The sequence below is a fragment of the Phocoena phocoena genome, chromosome 3 (genome assembly GCF_963924675.1).
Source record: "Phocoena phocoena chromosome 3, mPhoPho1.1, whole genome shotgun sequence".
NCBI classification, from domain to species: domain Eukaryota; kingdom Metazoa; phylum Chordata; class Mammalia; order Artiodactyla; family Phocoenidae; genus Phocoena; species Phocoena phocoena.
Window position 1 is genome coordinate 167,114,490 of NC_089221.1, and position 12,254 is coordinate 167,126,743.

General features: G+C 47.6%; 1 protein-coding gene across 3 annotated transcripts in view; it reads right to left on the reverse strand.

The window, feature by feature from the left end:
* Positions 1-11: 11 nt before the first annotated feature.
* HNRNPM (heterogeneous nuclear ribonucleoprotein M) overlaps positions 12-12,254 on the reverse strand; it is a 39,461-nt gene continuing 27,218 nt past the window's right edge. For 2 of the 3 annotated variants that reach the window (XM_065875410.1, XM_065875411.1), the window contains 4 exons: positions 5,576-5,629; positions 2,723-3,525; positions 2,026-2,077; positions 12-434 (listed from right to left, as the gene is read on the reverse strand). In XM_065875410.1, the coding sequence (XP_065731482.1) occupies positions 271-434; positions 2,026-2,077; positions 2,723-3,525; positions 5,576-5,629 (1,073 nt within the window). In that variant the 3' untranslated portion in view covers positions 12-270. The remainder of the gene's footprint in view (positions 435-2,025; positions 2,078-2,722; positions 3,526-5,575; positions 5,630-12,254) is intronic. The other variant, XM_065875412.1, reaches the window with a different exon arrangement.

Below are 12,254 nucleotides of genomic sequence, written 5' to 3' on the forward strand. Positions count from 1 at the left end.
AAGCAAGCAGCTTTCAGGAACTGGTATTTATTATCAAAGTCATATTCGATGTCAACAAGATGCCACAACTACAAAAAAAATTGCGCACATTGCAATCTCAATGCAAACAGTCAAATGGAATCCCAGTCATTAAAAAAGTAATTCAAATTACCCCAAAAAGCAACTGAATTTTTTAAACATCTTTATACATCCAGCCAACAAATTAAAATGGTTAACAAGAAAAAATACAAATTCAGAGGTCTGGTATCGATGTTTAAAAAAGGCAACTGCTTAAGCATTTCTATCGATTCGAACATCAATCTCTCGGCCACTCAGCTTCATCCCATTCATCATCCGGCAGGCTCTCTCAGCCACCTCTGGCGACTCAAACTTAACCACACCGCACCCCTTGGACTTCCCATTCTCCATCTTGATGTCGGCATACAGCACGTGGCCTGGGCACAGGGAGGGAAGAAGAGACCACAACTCATCAGGCAAACCCAGAGCACAGCCCTCAGTCTGGGCTCCACTGAGTCCAGATCACCTGTTGGATTTCGGCTGACAGAGTCAAAAGGGAGGGTGGCCCTCGCGCCTGGCGCATGAATGCTCAGAACACAGCGGCTGGAACCCAGCTACTATGGCCCTCAGCCACATTGCCATTCTTCTGCCAACGGGACAACAGTCTGACCCACCATGAGCATTCCTGGCGGCTTCAAATGCACACTTTTACTCTCAAGAGTTATAAAAAGACGCTGTGTGAAGCCAGCTTTATAGGCAAATTTTACAGAGGCTTCACTTATGTAATACACTGCTCCACCGCATTTACAAGGCCAATGCCAATACCGTGGACACTTCTGTACTGTCCAAATACAAGCTTTGTAATAACTGGCAAACAGGTTACAAATATTCATTCAAGCTCCGGTTAAGCATCCAGGTATGTGTCAAGCACCATGGAAACAATCTACAAGGGAAGAGCCACAGAAACACAGGGCCAAGAACACACAGTGTAACCGGTGCTGGCACTCACAATTCTAGGGCCATCAACTCTGCTTAAGAGGTCAACATCCTGGAGGGCTTCTCACGGGAAAGGTCTAAAACAGCTTAGGGTGACATTAAGTCATACAGGGGATCATAGTTTGGGCTTTCTCTTGACAGCAGAGGGACACCTCTGGGCATCTGTGGCAGGGGGAAGTGATCCAATTTGACTTTTCAGAATATCCACTACAACTTGGGAACTAAGGAGTGGAAAGAGGACAAGAACAGGGCAAGAAGGCAGGCTATGGCTCAACAGTTGACCCGGGAGAAGAACCAGGAGAAGTAGCAATAGTGGTGAAATCTGAGTCACTGCAGCAAAAGGAAATGAGAAAACACTGAGGAAGCCTTGATCCAGGGAGCTACCCAGACCTCTGGCTTAGGGCTGGGGCTCCCAACTTGACACGGTTAAAAGAAAAGAGGTGGTAGGCGTGAGGGGCAGGGCCTCAACCGGAGACAACTTCTTTCTGGCCACAAAGTGACCCTTCCAGAATGGCTGCCTGGTGTGCCAGGAAACCTCTATCAGAGACCCTTAGCTTCATCGCACACAAGCTACTGTGTGCCCAGAGCCTGTGAAACCTCACCCAAGGGACCTGCTGGGCGAGTGCTCTCTGAGGCGCAAACCAATAGTGCTATTGTGGAAAACAACCTTGTCTCAGATGTATTTATTTTATTTAGCTTTGTCACTTAGAAGCCATGTGACCTTGGGAACATGATTTGGCCTGACTCTGTAAAATGGGGTCAACACTACCTCCTTTCAAAAACTGGAAGGGGAAAAAAAGAGAAAAACAAAGATGAAATGAGAACACAGGTGAAAAAGTATCTGACACATAAAAGGAAACTCAACAACCTGCTTGAATATTTGCACAGGCAGAAAAATGGCAAGTCCCATCCATCCTCCAGAGTCACAGAAGGTGTCTGAAGACGAGGATGGAAGCCTCGCTGCATGACTCCAATGCAGCACCAACAAGGCACAACACAAGGAAGCACCTAGAAAGCCTCTCAAATACTTACCACATTCGTTGAACTTGTCTTTTAGCATCTTCCATGTAAAATCAAATGGGAGCTGAGGGAGAAAAAGGAGACTGGTGAGTGACTCAACCAAATCCTAATGCACAAACATCAATTGTCTCAGAGTGCCTTTAAAACTTATCACACAGAGAAACTGGCTGACCTTCACACTGAGATGATCAGCAGACAACAAAGAGTCTGTCCGCGTGAGGTTCTAAACTAGCACAGCAAGTTCATTCCCTCCTGTCTGCATCTGTCTGTGGGAGCACCATGCACAGAGCAGAACACACAGCAGCCCACAGAACCACTGAATAGTAGCTAAAGGTGGTCAATCTGGTAAAGATAATTCAGGTACAGCCGTTCCCCCCCACCCCCGAACCGTCGTGCCATGTCATTTAGCAGCTCATCAAGCTGAGAGTTCAAGAAACTCAAGTTCTTCAGATCACTGGCTTTTCCATCCAGTAGTCAGAGAAGCTTAGGATTTCACAAACCCACTATTTCTGCTGCACAAGTATTCACGAGCTCTCACATTCCCTCCTCATTCTCCCAACACCAAACTTCGGGGAAAGTGGCAAAGGGCCCTTGCACGCTACTCAGCTCTCCCTCTGACTTCGACCTGTTACCACTCGGTCCTGCTGGCTTCCTGCCCCCTCCTCCCTTGTGCATACAACCCCTGAGAAGTTCCTGAAGAGCCACTTACATTTCTCACAAATATCTGGCAGGCCTTCCTGGCCACCCCAGGAGCATGGCCTCCGGCTCCACCAAAGGAACCTGCGAAGCTTCCTCCAAAGTTGCCACGCTCCATCTCGATGGCACGGTCAAAGCTGGCACCGCCACCACCACCCATGGCCAGGCCCATGCGCTCAATGCCAGCGCCCAGGGCCGGGCCCATGGCGGGACCCATGCGCTCCAGGCTGTTGGCGCCCATGCGCTCCAGGCCCATGCGCTCGAGACTGTTGGCGCCCATACGCTCCAGGCCCATGCGCTCCAGGTTGTTGGCGCCCATGCGCTCCAGGCCGGTGGCCATGCGATCCATCACAGGGCCCATGCGCTCCAGGCCTGCCCCCATGCCTGCGGGCACCATGCGCTCCATGCTCAGGCCCATGCGCTCGATGGCAGGGCCCATTCGCTCCACGCCAGAGCCCATGCGCTCGATGGTCTGGCCCACACGGTCAATGGGTGCGGCCATACGCTCCAGGCCAAAGCCCATGCCGGCACCCATGCGCTCCACACCAGAGCCGATGCGCTCCATGGTCTGGCCCATGCGCTCGATGCTGGAGGCCATGTGGTCGAGGCCCAGTGGGCCCATGCGCTCGATGCCGGAGCCCATGCGCTCGACTGAGCCCATGCGGTCCATGACCAGGCCCATGCGCTCAATCTCAGAGCCCACACGATCCATGCCGTGGCCCAGGCCTGCACCCATGCGCTCCATGCCGGCACCCCCAATGCGGTCAATGCCGGGGCCCATCCTCTCAATTCCAGGGACACTGCCTCCACCTCCACCTAAAACAGAGACATGAAATGTGTCAGGCATATGTCAGGTACTTGAGGATCTGTGTGCACACCATGCCAGGAGGGTTCCCTGGGTGCAGAGGCCTGGGCACTTCACAAGCTCAACCACGGTTCAGAAATTTTAAGTCCCACAATAAGTTATCATTAGATATCCTGCAAATGTTGACAACTGTTAAAGCTGGGTAGTGAGTACATCATTCTTCCTACTTCTGTGCCACAGTTAATTTCCATAATAAAATTTAAAGAGGGAAAAAACCCACCCCGAGAACTTTGATCAACAATGTTCTCCACATTACTTTGAAAGTGCTAATACTTGTGACAAGCTTTGTGAGCAACAGGCATCAACTCCTTGAGAACTCTGCAGTTTCCCCACCACCAGACATTGATAAAGGCTCTGGGGGGCGGCGGGCGCGAGGGACAGAAACCCCGCACTCAGATGGTCACCCGACATAATGGATTATAATGGGGACAATTAAAATTGCTCACATCCTCTATCCTCTCCCAACTTGTCCCTCTACAATGCCCTGCTGGTAACCAGTCTGGCTGCATTTCCTTAGCACCTCCACGGCATAAGTAAGTTATTACACAGCCACGTAATCAGGCAGAGATAAAGAAAACAAACACCAACACCAATACAGATCCTCATGTACAAACGAACACAGCCAGCCACTTCTAGGGAACCTTACTCTGTCACGGAAACCGCCAACCGACTTTGCCGTGTATAACTTTGCTAGCTTTGGAGGAAAAAAATCTGATGGCACTGCAGAGTAGATTTAGTAACAGGCCTGGGATCAGTCCCTCACTGTCATGGTTCAGCTGGACACATGCTGGCAGGTCAGCAGTGCACAGCCGACCCTGTGATGCTTACAATTCTGGAGAAGGAGGGTCTGGCTCCACCACCAAGGCCACTGGCCACCAAGTTTTTCCACATGCAGAGCCTGAGAGTCCCCCTCACTCAAGCTTCACGACCACCACCACCTGCCTCTGAAAAATGGGCAGCTGAGCCCTCAGCCAGCCCATTCCTGAATCAAGCAGCCCAGGCCAAGATGCAAATTCCAGAAGAGGAAATTCAGCCGTTTCTTTGATTCTCTAACTGACCAAAGCTGTGACCTTGCACGAGTCATGCCACTTCTCGGTGACTGTTTCCTTGGCTGAATAACAGTGCACCAAGTGGCAAAATATAAACACAATTTTAAGAATATTAAGCTTTCACAGCAGAAGTATCTCAGCAACTATAAAAAATGTTAAGAGACCTAGAGAGGGTGGGTAGCATACCCAAAAGTACCAAAAATGAGGGTGACACTCCAGATGCCAATAGCAGCAGAGAACTAGGAAGAAACGGTACCCACATGGAGTTCTAGAATCAGCCCACCACAGAAATGAATCCAGCAAGTGGAGTTACCAAGGAAATGCCAAGATGCTCAGAGCCATGAGGAAAAAAAAAAAAAAAAAAAAAAAAAAAAATCAGACTGAATTAAAGTACATTTAGTTTTAGGTACCCCTTAAAAAAAAAGTGTATTAATGGGAGAATATATTCCAAAATATTTACAGCATTCATCGCAGGGCAGTGAGATTTCAGGTATTTACTTTCTTCATAATGTTCTGAATTTTTGTGAGTACACGTGTACATAGGAAACATATGCTATGATTAGGTGGTGTACACTTTTATAATCAGGTGAAATATTTACTTTTAGCAATTTACAATTTTATAGTACTAGAAACAAGAAAGCCCCCAGATTACACGGACATTTTGACAATGGCTAACGTGTACGTAGCACATACGTAGGTCCTCTTTTATGCATTAACTCATTTACTCTACAGAACAACCCTATGAGGTAGGTACCATTATATCCCCATTTTACAGTACGAAAAACAGAGAAGTTCAGTAACTTGCCAAATGTCACACAGCTAGGAGGAGCCAGAGCTGGTTCCCCACCCCAGGCAGTCTATTTTAGAGCCCATGCTTTCACCACTACACTACTATCCCCGGTAACACAGGCCTATTCTAAAAATCAAAACATCAAAACTAAGCGTTTCCTACCTCCTCCCTGCTTTGCAATGATCTCTCCTCTCTTCAGTGCATTACTTAGGATTTCTAAGGAAATCAGGAAGAAAAAAAAATTAGCCAAATTCCTCTATGGTAATAGAAATTTATTACAGATTCCAGAGCAGGACTACTACTAATTAAAAAATAAAAAAGGAAAGGGGAAGGGGTTGAGAAATATACACACAGACAAGGTCATTTTACTGGAAAACTGTAAGGGTCCTTGATGATGGGTCATGATGCTAGAGTCCCATGTAGCTCCAGAGTCTGAGGCCCAGTTGGCAGGGCCTCTGGTACTGCACCCACGAGCTGAACTTGGAAGGTTAGAGCAAGAATGGGGCCAGTAGCACAGTTTTCTAAAGCTGGTCCAGACACTCAGTACTCACAGACTGAAGCGTGCACTCACCCACCCAGATCCAATCAGCACCTCACAGTTACCCTTCAACAAACTACTGCTGTAGCTACACTTAGAGCCCAACCCCAGAAAACCAGCAGCAACCGCATGCAGTGCTGGAAATATGACCTAATCAACGAGCCAGGCAAGGGAAGACTGCAGCAAACTGAGCCTACGAGCCCTGCCTGGAAGGAGCTAAATGTGATGGTAACCAAGTGACAGACAAAGCCTCAGGTAAACAAAACCCCAACACACTCAGCTTTCCAAAACAGCAATACTGCTGCTTGCTTGCTGGCAGTTCATTCAAACCTCTATTAAGTTTGTCTAATGCTATCATTAGTGTTAGCTTTTAAGTTTCTTCTGGGTCTTTCATTATATAAAACGTGTACCCACCCCCTCTCTGGTCCTGAAGTGTGCTGAGCAACATGGACAACAGCCACAGAGCACATATCATATTTTGACCATGACCGTGAGAGATTAAACCCTAGCCCTGCAGCTGTTTCAAGTATTACAACTACCCGCTAAAGAAAGGGGGTGGGAAAGTACACCAAGAAAATAGACCTCCAGCCAGGAAGCAAGACCGGGGCTTATTCTTCCATGATGCCTGGGAGCCCACTCAGCATGCCCAGGCCTAGGTTCTAGTTCCTAAAACAGCACTTGGATCAAACCATTCCCTGGCAAAAGACTTCACAATCAGCCGACCACCGATTTGAAGAGAAAGGCCAAATTATTTTCATGGGTGTTCACAGGGCCCCCTGCTCTGACTTAAAACTTTATAATCTGTTCTGTTCTTCCCACCCCAAAAAGACTGACATCTCCAAGCCTCTGCACCTGATGCTGTCCGCCCTCTCTGTGGGCCAGTACCCCACTTCTACCTATGCTGAAGTCCAGCCCCTCCAGCGTGAACTGCATCTCCTGCATGGTCTTCTTACACCCCTGCCTGGATCCTGTGTTCTCTGAGCAAAACACTTCTATCAAGCATCTAGAGCAGTGCTTTTTCAAATCTTAACACAGAAAATGATGGCCTTTGTGTGGTGCTCACATAGCTGCCGAGAGCCCGGGAATCAACATCTCCACTGGCTCCCTCAACTAGGCCACTTCTACGTGCTGATCTCTGGTGCTGCCCCAAGCCACTCTGAGCACCGTCTCCTCAGCTACACCACATCCTTCAAAGTTAAGGATCACATATCTATCTATAGCCCTGGAGCACCAAGTACAGTTGTTTGCACAAAGAACTATTGCCTTGATAGGAAAGAAGGGATACTGAATAGGGAGAGCACTACAAAAGTAGCACACCAAAATGATCCAACTGTCAAGTAAATAATACAGAAAAAAAAGATCAAGAACTGAATCTGAAAAAAAAAAAAAAAACAATCCAGGCAACTACTCTGAAAACCTGACTTAAAGATTTTACTTGGTACAAAGACCATTTCACTAACCTGAGTCTGATCATAAGTAGCAGGAGAACAAAAGCTCCTTGCTCTTGCCCATGGTCACTCTGGGAAGCCTCAGGACAAAGAGACCATGGTCTCAATCAGAAAGAAGGTGCCAAAGTAGCAGGAGATAGGCCTGCAGATGACCTTCCTATATTCAGGTCAGGACAGGACGTGTTTCCTGTTGCCACATGAAATAACCTCACCAGTCCACCTCTTGTGCCGCCACAGGATCTGGGACAAGGCTGACAAGCCTCACCACAGAGCTGAGGTGAGAGGACCCAGAGCAGCAAAGGACTGAAGGCTCAAGAGCAGCACAAAGTGCCTGTGGGAGGAAAGTCACGTGCCATTTTGTTCTTCTCACCACAGGTATCCATCCACAAATTAGTATTTGCAGCCAAATGACAATAAATTTTTAATACCCTACCATTTCAAGACACAAAAAACAAAGCCAGTCATGGCAACAAGAAACTTTTAACTGACCTAGTCACATACAGATTATGAACTCACCCCCAAATTCTAAAGCTCTGGAACAATCTAGAATAAAGCTACAGTCGTATCAAGTAAGTACAGAAAAAGTAAATCTTCAGTACCAGCTACTTTTTTTTTCCTCTTTTTTTGTCCTTTTTTTTTAAAGAAGAAAGCAAAGCTAGTTTTGATGCAAGAAAAAAATCAATTATCCTAACCATGGTCAGGGGGACAAATGAAACAAAAACCAACAGTCTACTCTGAGAGAAACAGTTCCTAATAATTCCTGGTTTCCATGAAGGAAACAAAGAAGATAGGATTCCTGGAGATAAATACAGCTCAGCTCATACAAACTAGACATAAAAAAGCTTAAAATCCTCACAGCTAGCCCAAGGTGTCCCATAAAGACAGGCTGAACACTCTTTGAGGTTATCACCTAGTAGCCGCCTATCTGCACAGGGTGAGAAGCTGATGAAGATGGGGGAGGGGGTGTTGGGGAGAGAGTTATCCATGCTGTAAATCTCCTTTGAGAGAAACAAACTTCAGAGCCCAGGAACAGACAATCTCCTTGTTCCAAACTAATTAAGAATCCGGCTGACAGATTCTCAGAAACGTCTAAACTCCAAACAGGGCAAGACATCCATGGAAAAGTAAAGAAGAAACTGCTTTGCAAACTAACCAAAACTACATTTAGACAGACCCAATACTCCAGGCCTTCCAACATTAGGAAACTTCCCTGTTCACCAAGATCTCTTTCAATTGCATCAGCAAGCACACCGTCATCCTTTGTTAACTGGAACACCAGAGGCCCCTGGACTAAGGAGACTCACACCCCCACTGAGCAGGGCCTTGAAGATCTCTACCGTGACTACAGAGCCACAACGTCATGTAAACACAGCAGTTTTTAACTCCACAGCAAGAAAACACCTTATGCCAGTGTGAAAAAAGCAGCCATCTGAAAAGACTAAAGAAAAATGGTGCTGTTGATACCAATAAAAAAATTCAAGGACCAAAAGTTCATATCTAGACCTAGAAAACATACAATTTTTTTTAAAGCCTAAGGAAAAATAGCTGACTTTGCCTAAGAACCTCCCGACATCAGGGTGAGCCTGCACCCCCGGGGGGTTGACCCCGCCCACATAGGGGCCCATGGGGCCTTCTTACCCATTCCTCTGCCAAGGGGCTCTCCAAAGCTTCGAGACATTCCCATTTCATTTCTGGCAAAGTCTCTCTCAAATCCTCCACCCATGCCACGCTCCATCTCTGTGGAAAAAAATATTACCCTAGGCCTTTCCAAGAATACCATTATGTTTTAGACATTAAAAACAAAAAACTAGGGCTTCCCTGGTGGCGCAGTGGTTGAGAGTCCGCCTGCCGATGCAGGGGACGCGGGTTCGTGCCCCGGTCCGGGAAGATCCCACATGCCGCGGAGCGGCTAGGCCCGTGAGCCATGGCCGCTGAGCCTGCGGGTCCGGAGCCTGTGCTCCGCAACGGGAGAGGCCACAACAGTGAGAGGCCCGTGTACCGCAAAAAAAAAAAAAAAAAAAAAAAAACTATAAACACACAACAGCTACCAGCAAGTCAGCATGTTTTAGTTTTTCTATAGGAAACCATCGTTCATCCTTTATTCCTTAAAAAAGGAAGTCACCTCAAATGAATCCCTGAAAACAACCCACCTTTAGTCCATTAGGACTAATTTCCAGCTTACACACAGTCACACAATGGATACACCAAGCACCCAGTACTGCAGTAACTGGTGTGGGGAGGCTGCAGTGCATGAGGCGTCAAAGGTAGGCTGCAGGAGAGCCTGCCTATGTTACAGCAGCAGCAGGTACCACCTCTGGGGCACTTCCCACATGCCCTGCCCTGCCCAGGGCTTTATATGTGCTATTATTTCATGGAATCCTCACAACCAGACTGCACACCTACATACCCTCCATCACCACTGCCCCTTTACAAAGAAACTGAGGCTCAAATGACAGCATCTTGACCAAGGTCACATGCCTGGTAAGGAGTGAGGCAAAGGCTGGAACCTAACTCCAATGCAAAAACCCATGTTCCAATCACAAGCACAACCATGAGAACAGAGAAAGACGCCTGTGTGCAAACAACATGACTTCTCTACTGACAACTGGAGTGGTTTCATCTACACAATGGGGTTTGGTAACTTCATTATTTTTTTCTATGCTGATTGCAGCAGTATTTGTTGTTTTTCAGTGTCTTTTTTTTTTAACAAACATTAATTTACTTATTTATTTTTGGCTGTGTTGGGTCTTCGTTGCTGCGCATGGGCTTTCTCTAGTTGCGGCGAGTGGGCTCAGCAGTTGTGGCGCACGGGCTTAGTTGCTCCGCGGCATGTGAGATCTTCCCGGACCAGGGCTCGAACCCGTGTCCCCTGCACTGGCAGGCGGATTCTTAACCGCTGCGCCACCAGGGAAGTCCGAAGACCTTTGTTTTTAAAAGACATTGTGGGACTTCCCTGGTGGCACAGCGGTTAAGAATCCGCCTGCCAGTGCAGGGGACACGGGTTCGAGCCCTGGTCCGGGAAGATCTCACATGCCGCGGAGCAACTAAGCCCGTGCGCCACAACTACTGAGCCTGCGCTCTAGAGCCCGCAAACCACCACTACTGAGCCCGCGAGCCACAACTACTGAAGTCTGCGCACCTAGAGCCCATGCTCTGCAATGAGAAGCCTGCGCACCGCAACGAAGAGCAGCCCCCGCCCACCGCAACTAGAGAAAGCCCGTGCGCAGCAACGAAGATCCAACACAGCCAAAATTAAATAAATAAATTTATTTAAAAACAACAACAGGGCTTCCCTGGTGGCGCAGTGGTTGAGAGTCCGCCTGCCGATGCAGGGGACACGGGTTCGTGCCCCGGTCTGGGAAGATCCCACATGCCGCGGAGCGGCTGGGCCCGTGAGCCATGGCCGCTGAGCCTGCGCGTCCGGAGCCTGTCCTCCGCAACGGGAGAGGCCACAACAGTGAGAGGCCCGCGTAACGCATAAAAAAAAAAAAAAAAAAACAACAACAACAACAAGGTCTTAGCTTCTGTGGGGGAAAAGCCCCGCCACAGCTGTCACCTGTTTGAGAAACCCTTTCATGACTCCTGTCACTGGCTACTTCTTTCCTTGTATATTCATCTAAAGCAAGACTTAAAATGTGCATCACACTTTGTCTCCTTTCCATACAGAGAGGTCCCTGGAAAACCCAGTTAATTAATCTTGCTCCTTAGAAATATCAGGTATACATGTGCTACATAATGGACATCTTTTACTGCACAACTACAAAATATGCAGCTGGAGCCCCTATACTTTGAAAGAAGTAAATGAGTCTATTACAAACGTGGAAGCGGACTAGCATTATGAATTAATAAGAAGATGCAGCAGATGACAATGGTGGACTTTACATTCATAGCTTGAATCCACCCAACTGAATCCCATAGGTTGGTGGCATGCTATCTGCTGGAAATATATCTAACTTGTGCGAGCCTGTATATGCAGAACAGAAATCCCACTGTGGCACCGGAATGGATGGGGGCTCTGCTGCACTCCTTTAATCCTCACCGTAAGCCCGTGAAGAAGACACCCCCCCACACACATTAGGAAGTCACATGAAGGCAGTAATGTGTTGGCAAAGGCCTCAGAATTTATCTTCCCAACTGTCAACAGAGTGTAGAGTACAGGGAACCAACCCTGTACGAACTCCAATGTACTCCCCCACCGACACAAGAAAGAGAGCAAGAGAGACAGAGAAAGAATTTTCATTGTCAAATATTGCATCAAACCAGTCATCATTTAATATGTGATGATCTTTCAATTAAAAATTTTTGTACCCGTTCTGTAAAGATTTGACCTCTACTCGTTGGTTGACTAGCCCTGAGATTCTGATTTCTAATCAGTCTATGTTGTCAGCACCTGTGACTATAATGCGATGCATCATGATAATCGACTAAACATTAAGTTAAATCTGAAACATCCCTATCAACTTTTTCCCAGTGATCAAAACCTTCCTAGGACACAGCACCCAAGGGCTCTAGGGCCAATTCCACCCAAATCTCAAAACAGCTCCAGGGCAAGGAAGGCCCTGTTCTCTGCTGTAGAGGATGGAGAAGGAGGACTCTTGAGTATCTATCTGTATCAGAGAGCAACTAATAAGCACACAGTGTAAGAACACATCTTCCACTGTGGCTCTTCAGGACAATCGGCACTCTGAACCTTGAATCACCAGGCTCAGAAGCGTGACTGCTGCATTCCATCTGCCAGATTACCAAAGACTTTGTCCCCGTGGCTCAGCACAGCTCCCACCCTCGTTTCTATCTACTTCTAAGTCGCATCACTAAATTCCTCAGAGCAGCAACCCAAATCTCCTTCCTAATGGCT